We start from the raw sequence: 26,112 nt of genomic DNA, 5'->3' as shown, positions 1-26,112 counted from the left end.
TGAGCACTCATCGTGTGCCAAGCTCTTGCTAGAATTAGGATACAATAGTAAACAAAGCAGACACGGTTCCTGCTCAGGGAGGTTCCAGTATGGCAGGCAGAAAATGAACTCTGCAGTGAATAACAGGAACTTTCTTAGCGTGGCTGACCCTCTGACCCAGCTTTTCTGCCAAGATGATTCTCAGGATAAAGAGGTGTCACCCATTCATCCAGGAAGAAGGAACTGTGTTTGCAAACACCCTGAGAGGTAGGGAAGAGGATCCCATGTTGTAGGAACTGGAAGAGGCCCCCTGTGGTGAGGTGAGTCTGGGAAGGTGAGCAGAGCCAGACCAGATAGGGCTCTGTAGGCCACGGAGGAGCTGGCAAGTAAAAGGAACAGTCCTGGGATTAAATATTGAAAGTGATGACGTGACACAATTTGTTTTTATAGCAGTTGTTCTGGCTGCTGTGTAGAGTATGGGTTGGAGTATAGAACTGGGTGGGGAAACGAAAGTGGGGAGACTGGTAAAGAGGCTTTTGGGGTCATCTGGTCGAGATCATGATGACTTGGCGGACCAGAGAGAGAGGCAGAGGTGGAGAGTAAAGATATATTAAAGGTCTGCAAACTTTTTCTGCAAATGGCCAGAAAGTAGGCTTTGCAGCTATTGCAACTACTTAGTTCTACTGTTGTAGTGCAAGAGCAGCCACTGACATACGTAAATGAATGAAGTGTGGCTGTGTTGCAGTGAAACTTAATATTTATGGATGCCGAAATTTGAATTTCATATAATTTCCATGTGTCATGAAATGTTCCTTTTATTTTGTTTTTTCCCAACCATTTAAAAAGGTAAAACCTTTCTTAACTGCTGAGCTGAACAAAAACAGACAGTGGGCTGGATTGGTGCTGAGGCTGCAGTTTGCAGACCCCTGAGATTATTTTGGGGTTCAGAATGGCTGTTCTTGGTGATGGATTGCAGAGATGAGAGAAACTCAGGTTTCTGGCTTGAGCAGAGGGTGGAGAGCAGTGCCTTTATCAAGCATGAAGGGCTGGGGAGGAAAGGGTTTGGGGGAGAAATCAAGAGTCTGAAGAGGGACATGTTAAGAGGGAGATTCCTATGAGTCATTAGAGGTGTTTAGGAGACAGTTGAGTTTAAGATTGGAGCTCAGACGAGAGGTGTGGACTGGAGAAGTACATTCGGGAGTTGCCGAATGGGAGTGGATAAAATCATCTAGGAAAAAAATATAGTAGAGAGTTGAGGGGAGAGCCTTGAAGCAAGACTCAGGAGGTTCAGTGCTGGAGAAGGAAGGGCCTGCAATGAAATATAGATGTTAGACGGAGAGAGGGGGGGATGCTAAACTGGGACCATAGGACTTGACATTTTGTTAATACAGAAGTGAGGTCATACAACTTGTGCAATATACTTTATTCACTCAACAATGTGTCATGGACTTATTTCCATATTAGTTCCTGTTCTTTTGAAAAGGTGTATGCTATTCCATGATGGAGATGTGCCATGGTTAATGTACCCATTCCCTGTAGTTTTCCTTTCTTTTTTTTTTTTGAGGAAGATTAGCACTGAGGTAACTGCTGCCAATCCTCGTCTTTTTGCTGAGGAAGACTGGCCCTGAGCTAACATCCGTGCCCATCTTCCTTTACTTTATATGTGGGACGCCTACCACAGCATGGCTTGCCAAGCCGTGCCATGTCCACACCTGGGATCCGAACCAGTGAACCCCAGGCTGCCAAAGCAGAATGTGTGCATTTAACCGCTGCACCACGGGGCCAGCCCCGTGTAGTTTTCCATTTCTGCTGCTACCCGAGTGTCTTTGAGCAGTGGTGCTAGTGTTTCTGTAAACCAGTTTCTACAAACTACAGCCCATGGGCCGAATCTTCTGCTGTTTGTTCTTGTATAACCCACAAGCTAAGAATGGTTTTTACATTTCTAATGGTTGAAAGAAGTCATGTGATTCCTGACAATCATACACGGTTCAAATCTGAGTGTCTGTAAATCAATTCTATTGGACCACAGCTGCGCTCATTCAGTTGTGCGTTGTCTGTGACTGCTTTCCTGCTACAGTAGCCGGGTTGAATAGTTGCGACAGATATCTGATGGCCTGGAAAGCCTAAAATATTTACGACTTGGACCTTTGCAGAAGAAATTTGCTGACCCCTGCCTGACTCGATTCTACATCTAGGAGTAGCAGTAGGTCCACACACAAGTGGAGTGGGGTGTCGTGAGCAGCGCCAGGAGAAAAAAATTCTTGGATGCCCAACATTACACCATCAACTCTTTTCTATTGAGTAAACCATTGCCCTTTTAAAATATGTTCCTGTAAAATTCAAACCTTCTCAGCAAGGTTAACATTACATATTGATCAATTAATCAAATGTCCAGCCTAGTGATATATAGCAATAATGTTACTCGTCTACTTAAAAGTCTTTCTCCCTCACCACTTACAAACAAAATCAAAGGAAAACTTCCTGCTCTAGCCCCTGCCTACCTTTTAGCTTCTCCTCCTCCTGTGATCACCATCTTGCACCTCATGTCAACCCCTACTGAACTGCTTGCAATTCTTCCAGTCTCCATGTTGCTTCCGACCTCAGTGCCTTTGCACAGGTTTCTCCCTCTGGCTGGATGGCCTTTCCCAGCCAGACCACATGGGGAGCTTCAGGTCAATTTTCAGGGTTCACCTTTGGAATGACCTTGTGTCTGCAATGCCTCCAAGTAGCCCTCCCTGTATCTTAAATAGGACACCACACTGGACTGCAGTGATTCAAGGGTGTGTCCACCTTCCCTATTGAAGTGCAGGCTCCTTGAGGACAGTCATCTCTATGCCCCCAGTGCCTGCCTACAGGCACCTGGTGAATAGTTAATGAATTACTGAGTACATGAATGAAGGCATATTCAAGGATTCCTTCAGTTGTAGGTAATAGAAATGTAGCTCAAACAAGCTTAAGAAAAAAACCTTGGCTCAAGTGTCTGGGCAGTCTAGGTGTGCAACTTGCTCTGGGTATAGGGGTTTAGATGATGTTTTCAGGGCTCTGTCTCCCTCCAGCTTTCATCTCTGCCTCTGTTTATTTGTTTGGGTCAGTTCTTTAGGTGGTTGGTAACTGACAGATTCACCGCTAACAGGCCCAGACCAAGTCCTTCTTAGGAACCTGAGCAAGAGTCTTTTCTGATAGCTCCAGCAGAAAAGCTCTGGGATGTCTCTGATTGGGTGTGGCCTGGCTCACAGGCCCATTCCTAAGCCAATCACTGAGTAAGGGCGGGGCAGGGCTTCTCCAGTCAGTCTGGTCTGGTCATGGAGGAGACCTGAGGCTGGGGGTCAGCCCCTCCAGCACCTGGGGGCTTGGTTCCCTGCAGGCTAGTGGAGCCCTCTCATCAGAAGGAGCCAATCTAGAACAAGAGAGGGGCACTCTAGAATAAGGACATGGAGCAAAATAACCAAGAGTTCCAAGACTGGCTACTGGAGGCAGAGATAGTCTGCTCAGCATCTGCTTGCTTCTTTGTCAAGGAAAGAAGGAGCAGAAGCTGTTAAGAAGGAACTGAAGTTCAGGCCAGGTGGAGAGGTGATAATCTGTTTTAAACAGATTTGTCTTCAGACCCCTGGGCTTGCCTGTCCCAGTGCTGAGTGAACTTGGAGTTAAGATCTCTGAGGAGCTATCAGGGATATTTCAGGACCACTGTGGGTAGTCAGCAGGGGTGGGGTGGAGATATGGGTCCCAGCATTCCACAGTTTTCTCACTGTGTCCAGAATCTATCCAGGTCCTTAACTGACCCCTCACTGCCTCCTTTGCCTCATCTCCTGACAGCCTCTCCCCGGAGCCCGTCTTCCCAGAGGATGCTGTGAGTGTCCACTCCCTCGTGACTTTGCTTATGCTGTGCTTCTGCCAGACAGCTGAAATGTCTCCTCCTGTCTGAGGTCCTTGCTAAGCCTCCCCACTCTTCCAGTGAGTTACTTGACCCTCCGTTCCCATAATACCTGGTATAAACCTGCATCCTGTGTGTTGCATGAATGGATAAATGAATGCTGGAAGACTTGAGATGGGCAAATAACCAGTTTTATGGGCAAGAAGGTAGATTGTAGGAACGACAGATTGGCGATCATGTCCTTAATCCCAGACAAAGTCCTGGAACCAATTATTCATTGAGCACTTGAAGAAGAGTCCATCTTCTTCAAATGAACCTTTTTTTCTGGTTCTTCTCCATTAGAATGGCCCCCTGCCAGAAGCAGTGATGTGTCTCCTGACAACTTTGGGGATGAGATAGATAGATAGGCAGCTCAGTGGCAGTACAAGCAGGAAGCATCCTTGCCACAAAGCCTTGAATAGTGGATGGACGTTGATCCAGGGGGCAGACCCTAAAGCTGTGTGGTTTCCTATTCCTGTCCTCTCCGTGAGGACCTGATGACACAAGAAAGAAAGCAGGGAGAGGAGAGCAGCCTTTCGAGATGACATTCATTCATTCTGTTTTTCATCCACCAAAAAATTTTTGGGCACCTTCTATGCACCGGGAACTGTCAAAACAGTACTTCAGAAGATCATGGCCTGGTTACACAACACTGTGACTGTAGTTAATACCACTGAATTGTACACTTAAAAATAGTTAAAATGGTAAACTTCATGTTATGTGTATTTTGCCACAATTAAAAAGAAAAGATCATGGCAGTTGGAGGGATGGACTCAGCTTAACTGGATGAAATGTAATAGTAACAAATGAGACATCCTGTAATGCTTCACCCCTTCCCCAAATCCATCAGAAGAGGATGGCAGAGATGTGGATCAGCAGCAACGTGAGCAAACAACTTCTGGTCGTTGGCCACAAATTTGATAGTCTTTGGGTTCTTTTGGTGAACAATATGACATGGCTGCCCAGTGTGACCTCGTCACGGGAGAGGACAATCTGATCCTCGTAGGGCTGTTATAAGGGAGGGGGCAGACTTATTCTGTGTGGTCCAAAGGGTCAAATGAGGACTGATGTGGGCTGTACAGGAGATAGATTTTGGCTCAATGTAAGGTCCACCAATGAGAGCTGCCCCAAAACCAGTGGACTGGCTTGTGAGGTAGCGGGTGCCCATTAATGCAGGGGGCAAGCAGAGGTTGTGGATGTGCCCAGAGACGGGTTCCCTGTTCTGGTACCTGACCATTAACTTCTGCAGTTTCTCCAGAATTTCTTGCAGGGCCTTTTCTCGTCTATGATCTCCCTCGGGGATCCCAACCTTGGCTTCCGTTACCTGCAGTGAATGGCTCCCCTGTCCCTCTCTGTGTGTGCAGGAGTCCGTTGGACATTTGACATGGATGATCCATAACTCAAGCCCAAGAGGAACTGTTCTTCCCCCTGAATGTGCTTGATATCCAGGCCTCTATATCTCATTATGTGCCCAAGCCTTCTGTCCATCCTTGACTCTTTCAGCCCCTCCCTCTTATACAAACAGTCTCCAAGCCCGGTCACGTCTACCCTTGAAATATCTCCTAAGTTGGCCGCAGGCATCACTGAGTGACTTGACAGTGTCATATTTTGAAACACCTATTTTATATGTGGTTTCCTTTTGCTGCTCTGAGCAGTGGCAATTTTCATGGGGTAGGGAGACGGGGCAGAGAAGGAGGGAAAGGACGAGAGGGAGGCTCCCTAAATTAGTCACTTTAGATGCTATAAGAAACACCCAAAATAACAGTGACACTAGAATAGATGCTTATTCTCACCCATGTGACAGTCTGGCTGTGTCCAGGGCTGATACTGCGCCTCCTCAGGGTCCTGCTGTCTCGCTGCTCTGCAGTCCCCAGGATGTTGCCTTTGGCAGTATGGTCCCAGATGGCTCACCATCGTCTGTGTTCCAGCCAGTGGGAAGGGGGAGGAGAAAAGAGAGGATATGCCTCCTCTCTTTAAGGGCATGACCCAGAAGTTGTACACATCAGTTCCTCTCACATCCTATTAGCCTGAAAATGGTCACAAGGCCCCACCCAGCTGCAAGGCAGGCTGGGATCTGTAGTCTTTAGCCGAGTGGCCATGTGCCTAACAATTCTATGGAAGAAGAGAAAAGGTGTAAGGGGAAGACTGGTGGTTTCTGCCACAGCTGTTTTGTACATTTTAGTGTGTCCTGCATGGCAGCTAATTGACTAGACCTTAAGGATTTGGTACATGAAGGCTTAAAGTGCTAATGAAGTTCCACTAGCATCCAGCAAAGCTCTTCTTTTATGGACGGGAACATTGAACTTAGAGAGGGGAAGTCAACTGTTAAGACTGCACAGCAAAGGGTCAGAGCTGGGACTAGAACCCCAAACTTTGGGCTCACTTTGTACCATTTCAGAGATCTGGCTGAGATGCAGACAGGCAGTGCCAGGAAGACAGGTCTCTTGGGGCTGGGGAGGGGCCACATTTCCCAGCCTGTCTACCTGGGGAGCTGCTCATTATTTTTCAGGACTCACCTTTAGGGTTATCATGGCTCTGAGGTGCCTCCAAGTAGCCCCCACTGTATCTTAAACAGGACTGCACTGAACTGCAGTGAGTCATGGGCATGGCCACCTTCCCTGTTGGAAGGCAAGCTCCTTGAGAACAGACGCATGGTTTAGTCATCTCTCTGTCCTCAATGCCTGCCAACCAGGCTCTCTGTGAATAGTTAAATGAGTTACTGAATACATGAATGAAGGTATATTCAAGGATTCCTTCAGCTGCAGGTAGAAACTTAGCTCAAACTGGCTTAAGAAAAAAAAAAGATTGGGGCCAGCCCAGTGGCACAGTGGTTAAGTTCACACGTTCCACTTCCGCAGCCCAGGATTCGCCAGTTCAGATCCTGGGTGCGGACATGGCACCACTTGGCATGCCATGGTGTGGTAGGCATCCCACATATAAAGTAGAGGAAGATGGGCACGGATGTTAGCTCAGGGCCAGTCTTCCTCAGCAAAAAGAGGGGGACTGGCAATAGTTAGCTCAGGGCTAATCTTCCTCCAAAAAAAAAAAAGAAAACAAAAGAAAAAAAAGATTGGCTCAGGTATCTTTGCTGTCTAGGTGTGCATCTTGCTTCAGGTATAGCTGGATCCAGGGGCTTAACGGCTATTTTCAGAAGCTGTGCTTCTATGCTATGCTGGTTAGCATAGGTTGACACTAGGTGTGTGGCTTGACCCTTCTTGCCCTCTTTGTGGGAAGTGTTGCCGAGGCAGGGGGTTAGGAGAATATGTGATACTGCTGGTAGTCATGGTGGAGGCAAGCAGTCTCCTTTGGGCATCCCCAGGTCTGGGGCATCTTGGCAGAGAGCTCAGTCTTAGCCCATGTTTTTTGGTTTTGGTTTTATGGGGACGTATCTTGGGTCATCTCTCAGGAGCTACCCCGCAGCTCCCCCTCGGCTGATGTTGGATGTACTTGCTGTACCCTCAGGCCGAGGGCAGCCTGGGCCCCTCATTCCTACTTCTCTGGGAAAGCCAAGGCACTCTGGTCTTTTCTGGCAGGGCTGCTCAGAGTTGCCTCATTTGGCTGGGATAGGAGAGAGAAGGGGGAAGGAGAAGGAGGAGGAAAGGTTGGCTGATGACTCACTGGGAGCGGTGGCACATGCTGACTCCAGGGCAGGTCCTGCCTGGGGCTGAGAATTCCCCTTTGTAGAAAAGGTGGGTGGAGTGGTGCGCATGCAGCTTGAGGTCCCTGCATCTCCATGGGGCTCTGTGTACTGGAGCGGTCCATCTGTCCCCATGGGCCGTGGTGGGCTCTCTGTTCCCAGGACATCCTCCCATTCCCTGAATGGCACCTATCTCCCAGCTGTTTCTCCCTTCTGCCCTCAGCTCCCCAGGCCCAGCTGTTGGGGTGGAGCCTCTTGGTGCTGTGGAATTCTCAGATCTCCTTCGCTCTGGGCTGTCAGGCTGCTTCTCCCCAGGGTAAACCATGAGGGTGGGAAGTGTCCTGGGTCCAGTGTCTAGGAAAGGAGTCAAAGGAGCAAGCCCAGTGCCCACCCCTGAGAGGACCCATTCCCCCTCTGGAGGAAAGGACATCTTGGCCCTTGGGGAGCCCTGATAGGTCTGATCAGGAGAGGGGTGTCCCCTCATCCCCCTACATTCATGGAGGTGGTAGGCATTCCCAAGAGATCCTGGGGAGGAAAACCCTACTGTGAAAAATTAGCTTGGTGTATGGAGGAGACAGTCATAAGAAAGGTCTTGAGTTCTAGGCTAAGCATGTTGGTTTACTTGACAGTAAATGGGGAGTCATGGGACGTCCTTGAGCAGGAGGAAGGATGGGAGTAGATTCCTGTCTTAGGTCCTAGGAGGAGACACCGTAGAGAATGGGGTTGCTGGGGACAGAGTGGAGATAGCAGGGCCAGGGAGCAGGGTTGCAGGAGGGTCAGAGGAGTGCTGGCCGCATAGGTCAGGGTGGGAGGTGGCGGGCAGGCATGAGCTGTAGTGCGAAGGGTGCAGGAGGCAGCCCAGGAAGAACAGACAGCCTTGATTTGTCTAGAGGTGGAAAGAAGAGAGACTTGGAGTCTGGGAGCTTCTTAATCCTTGGTCCCTGGTATTTTCTTGGGGGGAGAGGCAAGCACAGCAGACAGGCCACTGCCTGCTAGCTTTTCCTGTGGGCTGTGGCAGCCCTTGAAGGCAGGATGTGGTGCCCGCCAAGGGTGCCTTTATGAATGGAGAGGGAAGGCTGCTGACTCAGCAGGTGGCGAGGCTTTAGGCTGCTGGGTTTTGGACCGGAAGTGTCTGGGAAGGAAGCGGCTGCTCAGGGCTTCCCCGCTGCAGACAGCTGGGAGAGGGGGGCTGGACAGGATGCACCAGGTCTGGCTGAGGGACTCCCTCAGCTCTGCTGCTGGGAGTGTGGGGGTGGGGTGCTTGATGGGGATTGGAAGGGTTGAGGCTGGGTGCCTGTGACTGGAATTGATGCTCAGGGCTGTTGATGAGGTTTGCTCCGAAGAAGGGCAGAAAGGTGGGGCAGGAGGCTGGGGACTGGAACCTCTCTCAGCATTCCTAACTGTCAAATCACATCACATCCACAAAGTCACCTCAGTTATCTGGGCTTTAATTTTTTTCTCCTGTAAAATGGGACCAAGTTGATCGGCCTCCCTCCCGGGTGGTTCTGAGAATGTAAAATGGTTGATATTCTTGTCAATCAGTGTTGGATAGCATAGACTGACGCTGGTTACGTGGCTTGATCAGGACGTGGTGTGAACAATCAGGCAGTGGCTGTGGGACACAGGGAAAACGTGGTGCAGCCTGCCCAAGTCAGACACCTTGGGGGCCAGCCGGGCCTGGGCCTCCGGGCTCAAGTCTGACCTATGGCCACAGACAAACTTCTCATTCAGTCCTGACTCCAGCCTTGGGGGTCAGCCCCAGTCCTGGCTTCTTCCATTTCTGATCCGTCTTGGTCACTCAATATACATGTGTTAAACTAGCAAATGTCCTCTCTCCTGAGCCCCACACTCATACACCCAGCTGCCTTCTAGAACTCTTCCCTGGAAATTTCTACACCAACACTGCTAATGTCACACGCCCCTACACCGAGCCCTTCCATGGTCTCTGTCTCAGTGAGTGCCCCACTGAGTCACTGAGCTCAAAATCATGGACCCTTGACTGCTCCCTTTCTCCCCACGTCCTCAAGTGCTGTCACTTTCACCCAAACCTTCTTCATCTCTTCTGTCCAGTTCTTCTCATTTATCTTGCAGATGCTGTCAGAGTAATCTTTATGAAGCACAGCTCTGACCATATCCTTTTCCCTATTCCAGATCCTTCAGTGCCTCCCAGCTGCCTTCAGGGTAAAGTTCAGACCTCTTAGCCTCTCTCAAAGTCTGCCTCCAGCCTCAGCTCCTCCTCTCTGCTACCTGCTGCTGTCTCCAGCAAAACTGATCTGTGCACGTCCTTGCCCAGCAGGCCAGCTTTGCCTTGACTTGCTGCCTCAGCCGCCTCTTTAGTTCTGAAAGGGTGGTTCCCAGCTGCCCACCTCCCCTTGTCCTGTCTCCCCAGTGCCTCAATCCTCAGGATCTCTCAAAAACTCCCTCAGCAGGGAGCCTTGTGGGGTGTTGGAGGGAGAACCTCCCTGGGGGCAGTTGCAGCCTTCCCCAGCTGGTCCAGGGGAGCGGGGGAGAGAGGGCCTGGGGTGGACCTTTTGAGACAAAGGCCTCACTTCCTCTTCCTCACAGGCAGGGGCAGCCTTCCACCACGGAGAGCCAGCTGTCAGCTGCCTCACGGGAAGATGCTGTGTCGACGGGGCAGCCCCAGCACGAGTGTGCCTGTGGCCACCGCCCTGGGAGTGCTGTGGTTCTGCCTCACAGGTGAGGGGAGCAGTTTGGGGACTGGAGGTGAGAGCGAGGTGCCCTCTCCCACCAGGGCTCCTGCCAAGCCTGTCTGTCTAGCAAGGATGGTGAGGGTTTTGACAAACCTCTCCCATTCTCCCCTGTGCCCTGTCCACACTCATTTCTACCTCAGGATCCAATAGGCAACTCACTTTACATTTCTCAGCCGCCATCTGCTCTTCTGGGAAATAGTAACATGAGCACTGATGTGGTATTGCTGTCTCAAACACATTGTGTGTGTGCTCCCTCCCCAGGGCCTTTGCACACACAGTTCCCTCTGTCTGGAACTTTCTGCCCCCAGATGTCTGTCCCTTATTTCATTCAGGTCTTTGCTTAAATGTCACCTCCTCAGCAAGTCTCCCTGGCTACGTTGTGTAAAACAGCACACCATGCATCATCCCTTCCTATCCTGGGCTCACTTCATGCTTCTCCCCAGCAGTTATCTCCACCTGCCGGATTTTATGTTTACTTGCTCACTGCCTGCTTTGCTGAAAGAGCAGAGTCTGTCTATCCCCAGTGCCAGGATCGGAGCCGGCCACATAGACGGTGCTCCATAACCGTGTTGAATAAATGACATGAATCTGTCCACACAGTGCTTGGCACAGAGTTAGCATTCAATAATGGCAGCTGCTTTAATAACAATGTCCTCATCATACTTCAAACCCTAATCAGTGCCTCTGCTCTGATGGAGATGCCTTCCTCCTCCAGGCCGGAAGACAAAGCGAGTATCTGGTGCCATCTGGTGTCTCAAAAAGGAAGCACCTCTACCCACGCTGCTCTGATTTCTCTAGAGAGAGGGTTTGCCTGGGTGACAACTCATCCTCCAAATGCCCCTTACAAAGGGCTCCCTGGTCCACTTGGTCTCCAGAGCGAGAGCTGGCCTGGGGCACCTGGGGTTGTAACAAGAGATCCAGGGCCAGCTTAAGACCTTTGGAGATCTCCATGCACTGCAAAGATTATGATATGCCCTCCTTGTGTGTAATTCACAATAGAAACACTAACCATAAATTATTTTTCTAAATGCAAGAAGCCTTTAATGGGTGCTGTATTCAGTTATCTTTGTGTCGAGATTGTTTGATCTTCACACTTTTGGAGTGTGCCTGCTTTGCTGGTGCCCAAAGCACACGCTTCACCTAACCATTACCTAAGAATAGAAGAGCGGCTGCTGGGGACCCCTGCCTGACTTTCCAGGGCTCTGAAAGAAGAGCCGGAAGGAGACATAGGTGCCTGGGCGGGGAGCCTGCAGGGTAAGTCCACAGGACTGAAGGCAGAGGAGGAGCAGGGGACCCTGCCCCGGGGGCTTTCCTCTGGCTGTGCCCCTGGCCTTGGCCCTGGGGATGGAGTTGATCTCAGGCTGCTGGGATCCATGCTCCTGTGTTCCCTTCACCTCAAATCCATCAGCAAGCTCTGTTGATTCTCTCTCCTAAACAAAGCTTGAATCTGTCCCATTCCCTCCATCACCACTGCCACCCTCTGAAACTAAGCCATTGTCACTTCCCAGAGACCACTGAAATAGCCTCCTAGTCCATTCTCCAGAGAAGCTGAGGGAGTTTAAGCATTGTTACCCTGATTATGCCTGATTAACCCCCCAGTGACTTCCCACTGTATGTAGAAAAACCTCAGTTCCTTCCTGGTCTTGCAAACCCCTCCCAGCCAGGTGCTGGGCCACACTGGACAGCTTCCTGATACTTCCACAGAGCAAGCTGACCCTGCCTCAGGGCCTCCCCACCTGCTGTTCCCTCTACCTGGGACTCTCAAACTGGTTTTTCATATGTTGGGCTCTTTTTCTTTCCCCTTAAATCTCAGCTGAAGATCTCTTTAGAGAGAATGTGCCTCACTACCGTATTTAAAGGTATGGGTGTTCTTTCATTCTTGTATAAAAACGAATCATGTTTATTTAGCAAAAGAAAAGAGAAAAAGCACTTGTGATCTTTCTCATCCAGAGGAAGCCAGTATTAACATTTTGGTTTATATTTTCCTAGGCTCCCCTTTCCCGTTTATAAAGATAATACATAGTTATGGGGAAATGCAACCAGCACAGACAGGTGTACAGTACCTGCCAGATTTTTGAAAAGCTATCACCTTACTTTCTATCTATTGTTTTCTTCCTTCTTACCCCAATCACATGCTAATGAGACTGTGTGTGCTATTTTGTCCCTCTCTCCCATTAAAATGCAAGCTCTGTTGGGGGTGTGACCTTGGTCTTGTTTTCTGTTGCATTCCTAACTCTTACTCTTGGCAAGTAGTAGGTGCTTACTGTACTCATGTTAACTGAATGAGGACCACAGGTAGTAAACTTATTTTGGGTCTCAGGCCTTAAAGGAAGTGTGGACAGGGCCTGGAGTTAACCCCAGGTGTCCCCGCCCCTCCTCACCACCCTACCCCACCGCCCCCAGGCGCCGCCGTGGAGGTCCAGGTCCCCGAAGACCCTGTGGTGGCCCTTGTAGGCACCGATGCCACCCTGCGCTGCTCCTTCTCGCCCGAGCCCGGCTTCAGCCTGGCGCAGCTCAACCTCATCTGGCAGCTGACGGACACCAAACAGCTGGTGCACAGCTTTGCCGAGGGCCGCGACCAGGGCAGCGGCTATGCCAACCGCACTGCGCTCTTCCCGGACCTGCTGGCTCAGGGCAATGCGTCCCTGAGGCTGCAGCGCGTGCGCGTGGCCGACGAGGGCAGCTTCACCTGCTTCGTGAGCATCCGGGACTTTGGCAGCGCCGCGGTCAGCCTGCAGGTGGCAGGTGAGCGCTGGGAGGGGGGCGCCCTCCGCTCCGTAAGCCCCTTGCACTTCCCGATGCCCCTGAACTCCTGTCCCAGTGCTGACCCCTGTACTCACAGCCCCAGATGCTCTTTTCCTCCTCTGCGTCCCCTGCCCTTGCCTTACCTTGACCTCTGCCCTCTTCCCCCCTCCAGCGCCCTACTCAAAGCCCAGCATGACCCTGGAGCCCAACAAGGACCTGCGGCCCGGGGATACGGTGACCATCACGTGCTCCAGCTACCGGGGCTACCCTGAGGCTGAGGTGTTCTGGCAGGACGGGCAGGGTGCGCCCTTGACCGGCAACGTGACCACGTCGCAGATGGCCAACGAGCAGGGCTTGTTCGACGTGCGCAGCGTCCTAAGGGTGGTGCTGGGCGCCAACGGCACCTACAGCTGCCTGGTGCGCAACCCTGTGCTGCAGCAGGACGCCCAGGGCTCCGTCACCATCACGGGTAGGCGCAGCAAACCGCTGGGGAGGGTGGAGGGAGTCCACGCCTTTTTTCTAGTCCTGGAAGCTGGAATTTAGGGAGGTTTGCATGGTCATGATTTTTCATACATTTCAGGTCTCTCAAACTGCCCCCCAAGAAGTCCTTAAGGGACTTGCTTTAACGAGCTGTAAGAGTCATTTGTAATATTTGCCCTATAGGTGCTGCTTTTTTTTAAAGATTGGCACCTGAGCTAACATCTGTTGCCAATCTTCTTCTCCCCAAAGCCCCCCAGTACAGAGTTGTACATTCTAGTTGTAGGTCCTTCTAGTTGTGGCATGTGGGACGCCGCCTCAGCGTGGCCTGACGAGCGGTGCCATGTGGGCGCCCAGGCTCCGAACCAGCCAGACCCTGGGCCCCCGAAGCAGAGCGTGCGAACTCAACCGCTCGGCCACGGGTCGGCCGCTGAACAGGTGCTTCTTATCCAGGGATCTGAGTACTTGCCTGGAATCCACAGGTCCACACATGGGAGTGCGTTTCTACGGGAACTTCTCAGATAATGAGAAGGTGTTGCTGCATCCATGGGCACCGTCTGATCCTGAGGCCCTGAGAGGCAGCTGGGTCTCTCCGGGTTGTCAGTGCCGCTCACCGCATCAGTGTCAGCTCTTCCAGAGTTCAGCTCAAGCCAGGCAGCAGTTGGAATGACCAGGGTTCTCTCTGCTGCCCCCATGTGGTCAAACACTAGATTGGCGCTGCCCATTTGGCAATGCCCTCAATCTCTGGTTTTAGGGTGGATCCTAGTCCAGACGCCCTTCCTTTCCTTTAGTGCCCACCTCAGTGGGCGCCTCAGTGGGCCCCTCAGTGGGTGCCTAGAGGTGTGAAGAGGACTCAGGCCAAGGGAGGCAGTCTCCATCCGTGTTTGGACCTCAGTGTGGCTCCTCAGTCCCTCCCCATGAAGCAACTGAGCTTTCCCAGAGGCCTCCTCACATTCTCTGCGGTTGAGACAGCAGGTTCTGTCTGCTTCTCCTATTTTCTCTTCCCATGACTCCGACCTCCCAGCCCACCCAAGTCCTGACTCCCGCTGGGCCCTTGTTTCTGTATAAGCCTCTGACTTATTCCTGACTTGCTTCTCCCCCTGAGCGTCCTGGACCTTACATGGCTTTCGCTTCCACAAGCTCGGAGCAGTGCCCATCACGCCTGTCTTGTAGGAGTCCAGGCTCCTTCCTCCTTCTAAGTGTTTCCTTCTGGCAAGACTGTCCCCTCTGCTCACCCCCTCTCTGGGACTGACTCCACCCTCTTCCTGGAGACCCCTCTAGGTCTGTGCTCTCTGTGAGGGAGTCACTGCCCTGGGTTCTTGGATGCCCTGAGGGGTCTCCTAGACCTTTTAGAGAACAGCATATGGTCTGGTGTGTCCACAGGAGAGAATAAGAAAGATCAGATAGAGTGAGATTGACAGTGAAGGGGGCAGTGGTCAGAGTGGGCTGGAGTGGTCAGGAGAAGTCTCCGGGGACAGGAGGGAGCTGCGAGGACGTGGAAGGACGGGTAGACTCTGTGATAGTTTGCACATTGGGCTGAACTGGACATTTGCCACACTGGGCAGAAAGGGCTATTAGTCCAAATGTGATTGCAGGGGAACGTTTATCCCACCGAAGAGGCACATCCTTATTTAAATTTTAGGAACTAACATTTAAGGTGCCTTCACTTCACAGATGAGGAAAGTGCAGCCCAGATTGAAGAGAGAACTTTCCCGAGGCCGCAGACTAGTACAGTGGCTCTGAGTCCTGGGGGGTCAGGCACCTCTCTGAAAATTGGATCAATAAGAAATGCAGTCATTTGTCTTTACATTTTGAGGGTTTGTGGCCCCTCTAAACTCATCCGTGCGAGTCTGTGGGCCTTGGCCCCAGCGACCTGCAGTGAGCAGATGAACCAGGATCAGAATCCAACTTGAGGCCTCTCAGCCTAATTTTCTTTCTGCCCCCCTCAACCCCCCCTCCCTCCTGTTTCTGTCAGAGCAGGTCTGGCCTAGTTTGGAGCCCTTGGCCTGTATTTCCCTTTGGGCAGCTCTGTGCCTTGTAAAACATGCTGGGATTCAGACCATCAGTCCTCCAGCCTGGTGTCTCCTGCACCTGCTGGAGGTTAGTTGCGTGTGCTGTGTGTGAAGGGGGCTTTAATGGAGCAGGCACTGGCCATGGGGCCTGAAGATGCAGGTCTGAGCCCTGCTCTGTCCTTTACCGGCTTCACAAGGGCCAGCCTGACCTGTTTTCCAGGCGCCAACACCAGCCCAGGGATGAACATAGAAAGAACCCACCCCCCGGCCGCCCCAGTATTTCTGTGGCTCTGCTCCCTGCTCCACCGCCAGAGCCCGTGCTGGGACTCCCAGCCTGTCCTTCGTGAACTGACCCTCCTGGCCACTCACGTCAGGTGCTCTCCTGCACCTGCTCGTGCTGTTGATGGTCCCTTTGCTTCTAATGTCCAGAGCAGCAGCTTTGCCACCTGATGCAGGCTGAAGGTAACATCTGTGCCAATGCCTGTGTCTGTGCCAGGGCCTCCGCTGCCAAAGGGTTCGTGGCCCTGCTCCCTGCACTGACCGTGCCTTCTGCAGAACCCACCGGCCCCCCGGCTGCCGATGCCCTGGGCACCTGTGGTCGCCAGAGAGCAGAGGGAAACAGCACTGTCTTGTAGATTTTTTGACTCCAAGGCCTCTGCCCAGGACCCAGCATGGGTTGGGCCGGAGGATGGTGTGCTCAGACCCAGGTGTGGACGCCTCAGCGCCTCCCTTCTGCCCTGAGATAGCTGACAGGAGGGCCCGCACGTTTCATGGAGGCATTCCCCTGCAGGTCTTCTCCCCTGGGTAAAGCCAGGGTCCTCGCCCTGGCCTCCTCAGCGCCCACCTCATCTGTGCACAGGAGTCTGCAAATATTTTCTGTAATGGACTGGAGAGTGAATATTTTAGGGCTTAGAGGGCCACATACCATCTCTGTTGCTGCTCCTTTTCCTTCTCCTTCTGCTCCTCCTTTTCCTTTGTTTTGTAGCCCTTTACAAATGTAAAAACTGCTACTAGCTCAGGGGCTGTACAAAAACAGGCCACAGGCCACATTTGGCCTGCAGGCCATCGTTTGCTGACTCCTGATCTGTAGGATGAGGAATATCACCAGGTGGGGCTGGAGTAGTCAGGGAGGGTCTCCCAAGGAGGTGACTGTTAAGCTAGGTGGAGAGTTTGGTAGCACTTTTCAGGTAGGGGAAACTGACAGCAATGGTGTGGAAGGATCCAGTTGTCTCTGCAGAGAATGGTTAGGACCTGAGTTTGGCTAGTGCAGAGGTTCCTATAGTGGAATTGGAAAGAAAGGTGGGGGGAGGGTAAGTGGCAACCAGATTATAGAGGTCCTTGAATCATCCTGAGAAGACTGAAGCATTAGTCTCATGTCAACAGGGAGCCATAGAAGGTTCTTGAGCATGATCAAATGCAGACTCTTCACGTCTCCCAGGTTGAGGCATGTCCATGCCAGCCATGGCTGTGTCAGGGTTTGGAGAGTGTATGGATGAGCGGAGAAGGGGCTTGGGAACTTAAGTGGGCTCTCTTCTTAGTGTTGGGGCCCAGCGAGGCTGGGAGCCCCCCATTCACACCTTGGAGCCAGAGGGTGCTGTTCCCAGGGCCATGGGGGCCAGGCATGACAGTCTCTCCCCATTTTCCCCACTTCCCCTCCTAGGGCAGCCCATGACATTCCCCCCTGAGGCCCTGTGGGTGACAGTGGGGCTCTCTGTCTGTCTCGTCGCACTGCTGGTGGCCCTGGCCTTCGTCTGCTGGAGAAAGATCAAACAGAGCTGTGAGGAGGAGAATGCAGGTGAGTGAGGGGGGTGTGTACACATGCATGTGTCTTTGGGTATGTGTGTCTCCATGATATCACCATGAGTGTCGCTTTCCAGTGACAGAAAGAATGGGGCTAGATTGTGTTTGTGTGATCTTGAGGCTGAATATGTCTTGTGTGTGTGAACAAGTGTGAGCCTGCCTGTGAATGTGCAGAGAAGGCAGGATGAGCGTGGATATGAGTGTGACTGGAAGTGAGTGGTGGACCCATAAAGCTGAAGTGTGATGAGGGGATGAATGTGTCTGCAAACAAGTGTGACTGTGAGTGTGTAAGTCACATGAGGGTGTGGTGAGAGTGCGGGTTCAGAGCATAGAATGTAGTAGCACAAGTGTGAAGCTTCATGGGTTTGTGTGTCATTGTCGGGGGTGGCCTGCCTCAGAGTGGGCACAGTGAGAAGCCGCTACCATTCGCTGGGCTGGGGTCCGTATGATGGACTTTGGTGAGAGGCAGGTGGTGAGCTGACATGGGTAGGTAGGTTTCACTTTGGAAGGTGAGTAAGTTGACTCTGGTGAGAGGTGGGTGGGTGAGTGAACTCTGGTGGGTGGTACATGGGTAAACAGAGGTTTTCATGGGTAAGCATGAAAGTAGATGGTGGGAGATGGGACATCACTGGGCGTCAGGAAGGACAGTGCATGTGTGAATGGAGAAAGGACTGGTCAGTTGGCAGAGAAGTGGCTGGGTGGGCTGATGGAAGGATGAGTGATAGATGGGTGGGTGTGCATGGTGGAGGGTGGTAGTTGATGTGTTGTTGGGTGAGTGGATGGGTGAGGGAATGGGGTTGGTGGAGCAATGAGTGGTGGCTCCAGGCTGGGAGCCCTTTTATCCTGCCACGGACTCTGCTCTGCGTTGGTCTCGGGCTGCACCCCTGTGTCCGGCATTTGGACCACAGGGCAGGCCTGCTCGGCCCCATTTAACTGCCTCCTCTGCTCCCTGGTGTTGTGGGGGAGTGCGGAGACAAAAGTGGGGCTGAGAAAGCTTTTCATTCACTCTTCCAGGAGCTGACGACCAGGATGGGGAGGGAGAAGGATCCAAGACGGGTAAGTCTGAGCTTGGAGCTGCCCTACCTTACTGGCTGAGAGAAGGACACAGAGACGAGGGCAGGACTCCAGGATCTGGAGAAGCCCATTCACTTGCAGGTTTGAATGAAGTGTGTCCTGGGGACGGAGGCCTCCCAGACAGGTGAATCTGGCGTTGCCTCCATGTTAGGCCTGGAGGCCGATCGCCGGATTCTCTTCCAGGCGTGGCTCTGTTTCTCCTGCCTACCTTTACCTGTGCACCGGGGCAGGCTGCACCCTGAGGGACCCTGCACTGTGGGATCTGGTGGCTCCCTAGTGGGGAGTGAGGCCTCAGGAGACAGTGTGGCCTGGGTTAAGTTCTGGTCCAGCTCTTATAAGCTGAGTGGCCTTGAGCAAGTCACTTTGCTTCTTTGGGCCTAAGTTTCCTCGTAAGAACAGCCCACCTTCATAGGTTGTGTGGGTTAAATTAAATGAGAAAGTGTACATAAAGGGCCACCATACCTGGTGCCTATGAAGTCTCAGCACTTTGGCTTCCTGTTATTAGCAGACAGTTTAAAGCAGTCCCGTTTGGTCAGAGGCTCTATAACTTTGGTCAAAGGGCTTTGCTCCTCTGGGCTTCAGTTTCCCATTTGTCAGATGTCCTCCTGGCCTTGCCCTGATGGCGCCAGAGGGCTATTTTGAAGTTCTCGCGAGTGACTAGATAGGAAGGCATGGCGTTTTGGGGACACAAACCTGGAGCCCAGTGTGGGGTGGGTGCCAAGGCACTGGTGTCCTGTGGCCGCTGGCGGCCTCACTGCCCTCCCTTCTGGGGCTCCTAGGCTGGGAGTGGCTGGTTCCTGCGGAACCATTTGGGAAGGTGCCAGTTGACACCGGTTCCCTCCCCACCCCCACAGAAGGAAGCGCAGGAGATTGACACCTGGGGACTGCTATAAATTATGCCAATTAATTCTCTGCCTTTGGTGTCAGGTGTGGTGGGTGTGGAGGCAGCCCTGGGATCAGGCCTCATTTTTTGTGCCCAGAGGCAGATGTAGTTGGCAGAAGGGAGGGAGTAGGGGGAAGAGGGGGCTTAGAGATTGGTCAGTGTCAGTTCCGCATGATCCCGGCCCACCTGGGGCCATCTGCAGCCTCTTTTAGCTCCTTACTTCCCCCTTATCTGCAGAGCAGACTCAGTGCACGTCCTCGTCTCTAGTTCATGGGAGGGTGGGGTGGCAGTCCCCGTTGTAGAGATGCAGAAAACTGAGGCCTGGAGAGGGGAGTGGCAGGCCACAGAGTGAAGCGAGGACTTGGACAGCAGCCTCCGCCCCTTCCCTGGTGCTGGGTGGCACCCTCACCCTCCCGACTTCTCCCTCCTGCCTCGTCTCCCAGTCCCTCTAGCCCTCACTTCCTCCTCAGCTCCTGTCCCTCTGCCGAACCCCTACCCCTCCACTCTCCGCAGTCCCCTCTCACCTTGTGCTCCTTCATTTTTTGCAGCCCTGCGGCCTCTGAAACACTCTGAAAACAAAGAAGGTAAAGATATGTGGCGCTTGAGATTGTGTGTCTCTGCATCTGTGTGTAGGAGGCCGGGGAGGGTCGTTGGCAGGAGGGTGCTTATCACCCTTCACTGGTGGCCCGGGGCTCCCTGCGCAGAAGAGCAGCCTCGACTCCTCTGGTGAGGTGGCAGAGGGCAGAGTACCCAAGGCCTCAGCTGCTCTAAGAGGATGTAGGCATGGCAGAGGCTTAACCAGGACAGGGCTGTATTTCTCTCCCCTGTGACACTGTAAGCACTGGCGATCATAAGGCCACTGATGTCCGGAGCCAGGTTCTGTTTACTTGGTTTCTTCCCTCTTTGACTCCAAGTTTCCATCCCCGGGTCCAAGGTGGTGGCTTCAGCTCACATGCCCCTTCCAGAAGCAGGGGGAAAGGGGAGAGGGAGGTGCACGTTCTTCTAGGGCTTGACTAGAAATAGCTCATGGCACTCCCGTTTACATCCGTTGGTCAGAACCTAGTCACAAGACTCCGGCCTCGAGGGAGGCTAGGAAATGTGGTTTCCGGCTGGGCAGCCATGTTTCTGGTGCACAGTAGGCAGGTAGCAAATGTAAACCCTCGTTACTCCTATTACTGTCACATCGGCAGTTACATTAGGAAGAGGTTGGTTGGAGGTTAGTTTGAGATTTGTTCTTACTGAAAGTAACCAACAGCCACATCTGTGTATGTGTGTTTCTGTGGAAATAGATGTGTTTCTGCGTGTGTGTGTCTGTGTGTATTTTGAACAAAAAGTCCCATGATGCAGACTCGCATTAGACATCAGTGGCTTCCACCTAGAAAGTCAAAGTTGGTTGCTAAAGGTTATGGAAACTTAAATCTTTTTCAGGTTACCTTGGCATCCCTGTTAGGAAATAAACTTTCAGCGCATTCCTGGATGCTCGCCCTGCATTCAGCCTTCCTTGGGGAGAGGGGAAGGACATAGGCCCTGCCCTCAGGAAACTCCAGAGGCAGGAGGCCATGGGGCCCTCAGACCCCTGCGCACGACGCACGATGCAGAGCTGGGTGGCTTCCTCAGACTTTGATGAGCGGCACTAAGAGGTCTTCAGAAAGGCAGCTTCGTGCAGAATAAAGAGCCCCCTGGGTTGGGAGGGGAGACCTTGGTTCTGGCCTCTGCCTGTGACCTTCCAGGAGCAGTTTCCTCGTGTGTGGAATGCGGCGAAATCGTCACATCTCCCTTCCAAGATGGTTGTGAGGATTAGACAAGTGTAGAAGTGCTCTGTAAAGCACGTCCTTTTGAATGCTGTAGAATGTTCCACGGCGGGAGTGCAGACCTATGTTGGGGTCAGGAGGGATGGAGATAAATGACCCACCTCCTTGTTGTTCTGAACCAAACGAGGCAAGAAGGGTAGAGCAGATGGAGATCAGAATGTCAGCTTCGTTTCAGAAGAGAGCTGCTGGAGAGTGTTGCGCAGCTGTGGGCTTCCTGGTCCTGCTCCCCAGCATGGCAGCTTGGCCCCCGGTCTCTGGCCACACTGGATGAGCTCAGAGCAGTTTCCAGGACAGAACTCCTCTCCCTGGGACAGACAGAACCCAAAGAATGGGAGAGGGAGGGGCGTGGTCACACATGCCGGGGTCCTCCTCCTAGACTCCCCATTTGGGTCAGGGAGTGGAGTGAGGCCTGGGCTGTGAATCCACCAGGTGCCTCTCCACGTGGACACAAGAAGCCAGAGGGAAGGAGACTCGTCACAGCATCGCTCCTGGGGAAATGAGTGTGGGAAGGGGCAGTGGAAGGGGTTTCTTGCTAGCAGAAGTGGGCCAGGTCAGGGAAGATGGATTAGATAGACAGGTAGGGGGAGATGAGAAGGGAAAAGTGCTAGGCAGAGGGGCCAGTGGGAGGGAAGTGTGTAGGGTGGGTGGACCCACGGGGATTGAGAGGACTGGGGAGTCTCCCTCAGGTGACTTCGTGGTCTGTCTGACGTCCAGCTCCTGTGTTTGTGTCTGTCAGGGCCTCGAGGGCAGCGCTTAGCAGAGGGGGCTGCTTGTGGGACTGCTGTGGCCACTGTCACACATACTCTTCACCCTCAAGTCTGTGACCACATGCCTGGGGCTCTGGCACATTCCCGAGAGCAGAACTCCTGGCATTTAATGCTTTTTTTCCCCTTTGTTTCTTCCCATCATGAAATGCAGATGATGGACAAGAAATAGCCTGACCACGAGGATGAGGGAGCTGCTGCCCCAGCCTGGGGCTCCTCTGGCTGCCCTGGTGCCTCACTGTGAGCCCTGGGCTGGGACTTCCCTGCCCCCAGCAGATGGCTCCCCCTCTGGCGAGTCTATTCATTCTGCAAAGGAAGTGATCCATAGACCACCCTGCAGCCGTATTTCTCCAACGGACACGATTCCCAAGTCATCCTGCTGCCTTATTTCTCTGTGACATGATACATAAATCAGCCGGCTGCCTTATTTGTTATGGATACAATACACAGACCACCCCACCTCCTTGTTTCTCCAATGGATGTATTACATGGACCATCTGGCTGCCCTTTTTCTCCCAGGGACAAAATATTCAGACAGACCCTCTGCCTTATTTCTCCAAAGACGTGATACACAGTCACCCCTTGCCTTGTTTCTGCAATGGCCCTAATACACTAGCGCTCACTTCTCAGCCTTTCTCTCACCTGCCTGTCCTCCCGTCTCCTCAGACAGGGCTGCTGCAGCCCCGGCATCTTGTTGAGTCCAGAGGTGTCTCCTGCTCTGGGCCCAGTGTTGGCCTTTTGCCTCCCTCGCTTAGTGAAGACAGGGCCCTGCCCTGGGCACGCAGACACGCAGGTGCATGTGCTGGAACACGTAACAACCTCCCGGGCCCAGTTTCTTCCTTGGTGCCCTGGGCTGTGCCCTGTGAGCCCCCCACCACCCAGCCTCCCCAGGGCAAGCGTGTGCTGGTCACACTGGGTCTCTGGGCCGCTGTGTGGGCCCCCTGGGGGTCAGCTTCTGTCCCTCTGCTTTTCCTGCCTTTCCTTTCATTTGTCCATTCAAGTAATGTTCATGAGCATGCATGGTGCATCAGCCCTGTGTCCGGTGTCCCTGCGTGAGAAGACAAGCCCCTCCCTCCAGCAGCTGGACCTGCAGCTGGGAAACTCATGCGGAAACAGCGGTTCATGTGGGGCGTCCTGCCTTGCTCCCTCCTGTACTCTGTGCCCACAGCTCCCTGGATACCTCACCCCCGTGCCATCCTTAGCCCTCACCCGGAGTGGAAGGCGGGGACAGGAACCTGGAGAGAGGGATGGAGCCTCTCGCCGCCACTGAAGGATCTTATGGTTTCCACAGTGTCTTTCCAGGCGTGAGCAGCTTAGCAGGCAGCCAAGGCCCAGGAGACCTGGAGAGCTGAAGCCTAGGGGAAACCTGGTGCCTCTCCTCCTTGGCGGGAGCCTGGGGCGGGGACACAGCCACCCGTCCCTGCTGTGCTACTGTGGGGCTTGTCTCTGGCCGGCCCCCAGCCTCCGGCAGAGTAAACTTCGGATGTTCTGGTGTTTTCGCCGACATATCTCCCTTCTCCAGGAATGGAAGACGTGGGGATTTCTAATTTAAAATGTGGGGCTCTGAGGAATTTTGTTAACTGGGGGTGTATTTTGGGAAAAATAAATGCCTTCGTAGAAAGTTTTTCTCTGCAAAGTGTGTAGAAGCAGGCCGGGCATCAGGACTCGGCAGGAAGGATTCCTCCCTGGACGTTTGAGGCTGGATCTCCTTCCTCTCACTGTCCCTAAATCACTGGGTCTCTGGGGCCGTGTGGCCCCCTCCCTGGCCTCAGTTTCCCTCTTGGTAAAGTGAAGTTTGCTGTCCAGAAAGCCAGGCCCTTTGGTCACTGTGTGGGGCTCCACCTACTGGGAGCATCAACTAGTTTCTCTGTCCCGGGAGACCCAGGCGCTAAGCTTGTTTAGGGCCTCCCCCAAGGCCCCCATATTACAAATGGAGAAGCTGAGGCCGGCAAAGGCGCTCTGCGTGCTGTTCTTGGCTGACCCAGTGGAATGGGTGCTAGTTCTGAGTCAGAGGTCCAGGCCCAGGGCCTCGTTCTGCCCTAGGACCCTGAGCAGGGCATTTAGCTTCTCTGGACCTTGCTTTTATATGAAAAATGGGCCTGAGGGTTTCACCACCTTCCACCTCCAAAGACTGAGAAGAGGGGGTGAATGGGGCAGGCAAACATGCTTCCAGAGAACAGGGTCTAGGCATGTGGGTGCCTTCAGAGTGCACTGTGCTCACTGCCCCTGGGCGGCGGGGTCTCAGCACCTGGCCAGCCGGTCAGTCTGGGAGCTCCGCAGGCCTGGGGGCCGGGACAATGAACTTTTGTTCTGGTTCTGCTATTAACTTGTGGTCAAGTCCTCCATCCTCCCAACCCTCATTTCCGTATCTGTTAAGTAGGGTGATGCGTCCTCTGAAAGGGGTGTGGCATCCTTCACACACTGGAGCGTGTGTGGTAGAGTCCGCAGCCCGGGTGTGAGGCTGGCCACCTTGCTTGAAGTCCCACCACTGGGGCTCTGGGTGGGTTTTAGCATCTAAAGACTTGCACCTGGGCTCTGCCTTCGCCCCTTATCCCCGTGCCCTTGAGTGTGTTGCCCACATCACTGGGCTTTAACCCTACCCGTGAGGTGGGGACAAAAGTAGTTCTTGTTTCACAGGAGTGTGTGAGGGGTGACAGGGCAGTAGGTAAGAAGATACTGCAAACTATAAAGTACTGGGCACACAGGAAGGGTTATCTCCTTCCCTGCAGTGGGGGCCACACAGCCTTGCTCCCTAGGTGATTTTGTAGATGGAGCGAGAGCAGTGACCTAGAGCAAGCTGTCTGAACCTCCGTTTGCCCATCTGTAAAACAGGCACGGTAACTGGTGCTTTTTCTTTCTGACAGGGCTGGGGTAAGGCCCAGACACATTGCTTTCTCAAGTGCTCACGGGACGGACCCAGCAGGTGTGGGACTTGGCCGGGGACTGAGGGGTGAGGAAGGTGGCCTTTAAGTTTCCTGGTGACAAGTACCCCAGAGAGCAGTATTTTTAGCTGCCCTTCCTGGGCAAAGCTCCAACTCCTGCATTTTAATGGAGAAATAATTCTCACGGTGCCACAAGCTGTAGCCTGCCGGTGTCACACCCATCTTAAAGAGCAGACAGAGCAAGGGTTCATTTGCCTGGCCCGAGGTATGACCAGAATTCACCCCCAGGACCATTTGTAACCAGGGCCGTGGAGACCAATTAGTGGATCTGACCACTCAGAGTGGGGAGACTCGGGGTGGGGCGGGGGTTGAAAACGTACGGCTGGGTCCCTGAGTCGTCCTGCCCTTCTCTCCCTGCTCTTTCCTCTCAGAGCCCTCTGCTTCCGCTCACAGGCAGGAATGGAGCCTTCCATGGGGTCTGTTTAGGGAGGCACCGGATCTTGCTTGTCTCAGGAGGTGGTTGCTGAGTGGGATGCTGGTGCTTGGGGGCCAGTAAGTGGAGACCCTGGCAGATCCTGAGCCGGCACTGTCCAAAGATCCTGATGCAAAGCCCAAGGCTTAAACTGAGATGTGAAGCCAAAGTTTGCCCCAAGTAGTCAAAACCCAGGCCTCCGAGAGTAGGGCCCTCACAGAGAAGCCCAAGGCTGGCATGAAGGTAGGCACCGGAACGTGGGGCTGTGTGGGGAGCAGCAGATTCAAGCACTACAAATGCAAACAGTACAGAAATGTATAAAGTGGTTATCCTCACCTCCAGCCCCCACTCAGGGAAGCACTATGAAGGGTTTGCTATCCTTCCAGGCTAACTTACACATTTACAAAAATGAAATCATATATGTTGTTCTGCCACTTTTTTTGTTTTTATCATTTTCCCCAGTCAGTTCTAGAATACCGGCCTCCTCTTTCTTTACTTCTTATATTGAGGTATGACATACATCTAGTGTTTAAAAGATGCTAATCTTCAGTGTATGGCTCCATGTATTTTTGCACTTTCAGAATCCAGAAAGTTCCCTTGTGCTGTTTCCCAGTTAACAGCCCCACCCAGAGATACTATTCTGGCTGCTTTCACCATGGATTTATTTTCTTCTTGAACTTCATATAAATGGAATCCTCCAGTATACGCTATTTTGTGTCTAGCTTCTTGCAAAGACCTCTCTCATTCTTTTCAAATGGCTATCTAGTATCCACAGTGTGCTGTTTTACAATATATTTGGCCAGTTCCTGCAGTTGGATACAAATAATGCAGCCTTGTGCTTGGGTTCCTGCTATATGCAGCTCCAGAAGTGAGATCTCGAGGTCATAGGCCTGAGCATTTTAAATGATGGTAGAGTTGTCAATTGTTTGGCCTACCTTTTTAGCTAGGCCCTGTG

The 26,112-nt window shown here is 52.8% G+C and overlaps 1 protein-coding gene across 9 annotated transcripts in view; it reads left to right on the top strand.

Annotated features, from left to right (window-relative positions):
- The window catches only part of LOC124233119 (CD276 antigen), a 29,643-nt gene extending 6,216 nt beyond the window's left edge, over window positions 1-23,427 (top strand). For 3 of the 9 annotated variants that reach the window (XM_046650238.1, XM_046650240.1, XM_046650239.1), the window contains exons 3-9: window positions 10,092-10,223; window positions 12,641-12,982; window positions 13,155-13,451; window positions 17,132-17,266; window positions 18,286-18,327; window positions 19,777-19,812; window positions 21,958-23,427. In XM_046650238.1, coding sequence (XP_046506194.1) covers window positions 10,145-10,223; window positions 12,641-12,982; window positions 13,155-13,451; window positions 17,132-17,266; window positions 18,286-18,327; window positions 19,777-19,812; window positions 21,958-21,980 — 954 coding nt within the window. In that variant the 5' untranslated portion in view covers window positions 10,092-10,144 and the 3' untranslated portion in view covers window positions 21,981-23,427. Of the gene's footprint in view, window positions 1-3,792; window positions 3,931-9,677; window positions 9,708-10,091; window positions 10,224-12,640; window positions 12,983-13,154; window positions 13,452-17,131; window positions 17,267-18,285; window positions 18,328-19,776; window positions 19,813-21,957 lie in introns of all 9 variants that reach the window. The other 6 variants (XM_046650237.1, XM_046650235.1, XM_046650243.1 and 3 more) reach the window with 4 other exon arrangements.
- Window positions 23,428-26,112: the final 2,685 nt, after the last annotated feature.

The sequence above is a fragment of the Equus quagga genome, unplaced genomic scaffold (assembly GCF_021613505.1).
Source record: "Equus quagga isolate Etosha38 unplaced genomic scaffold, UCLA_HA_Equagga_1.0 153_RagTag, whole genome shotgun sequence".
NCBI lineage: Eukaryota > Metazoa > Chordata > Mammalia > Perissodactyla > Equidae > Equus > Equus quagga.
This window is presented reverse-complemented; position numbering and strand designations above follow the sequence as displayed.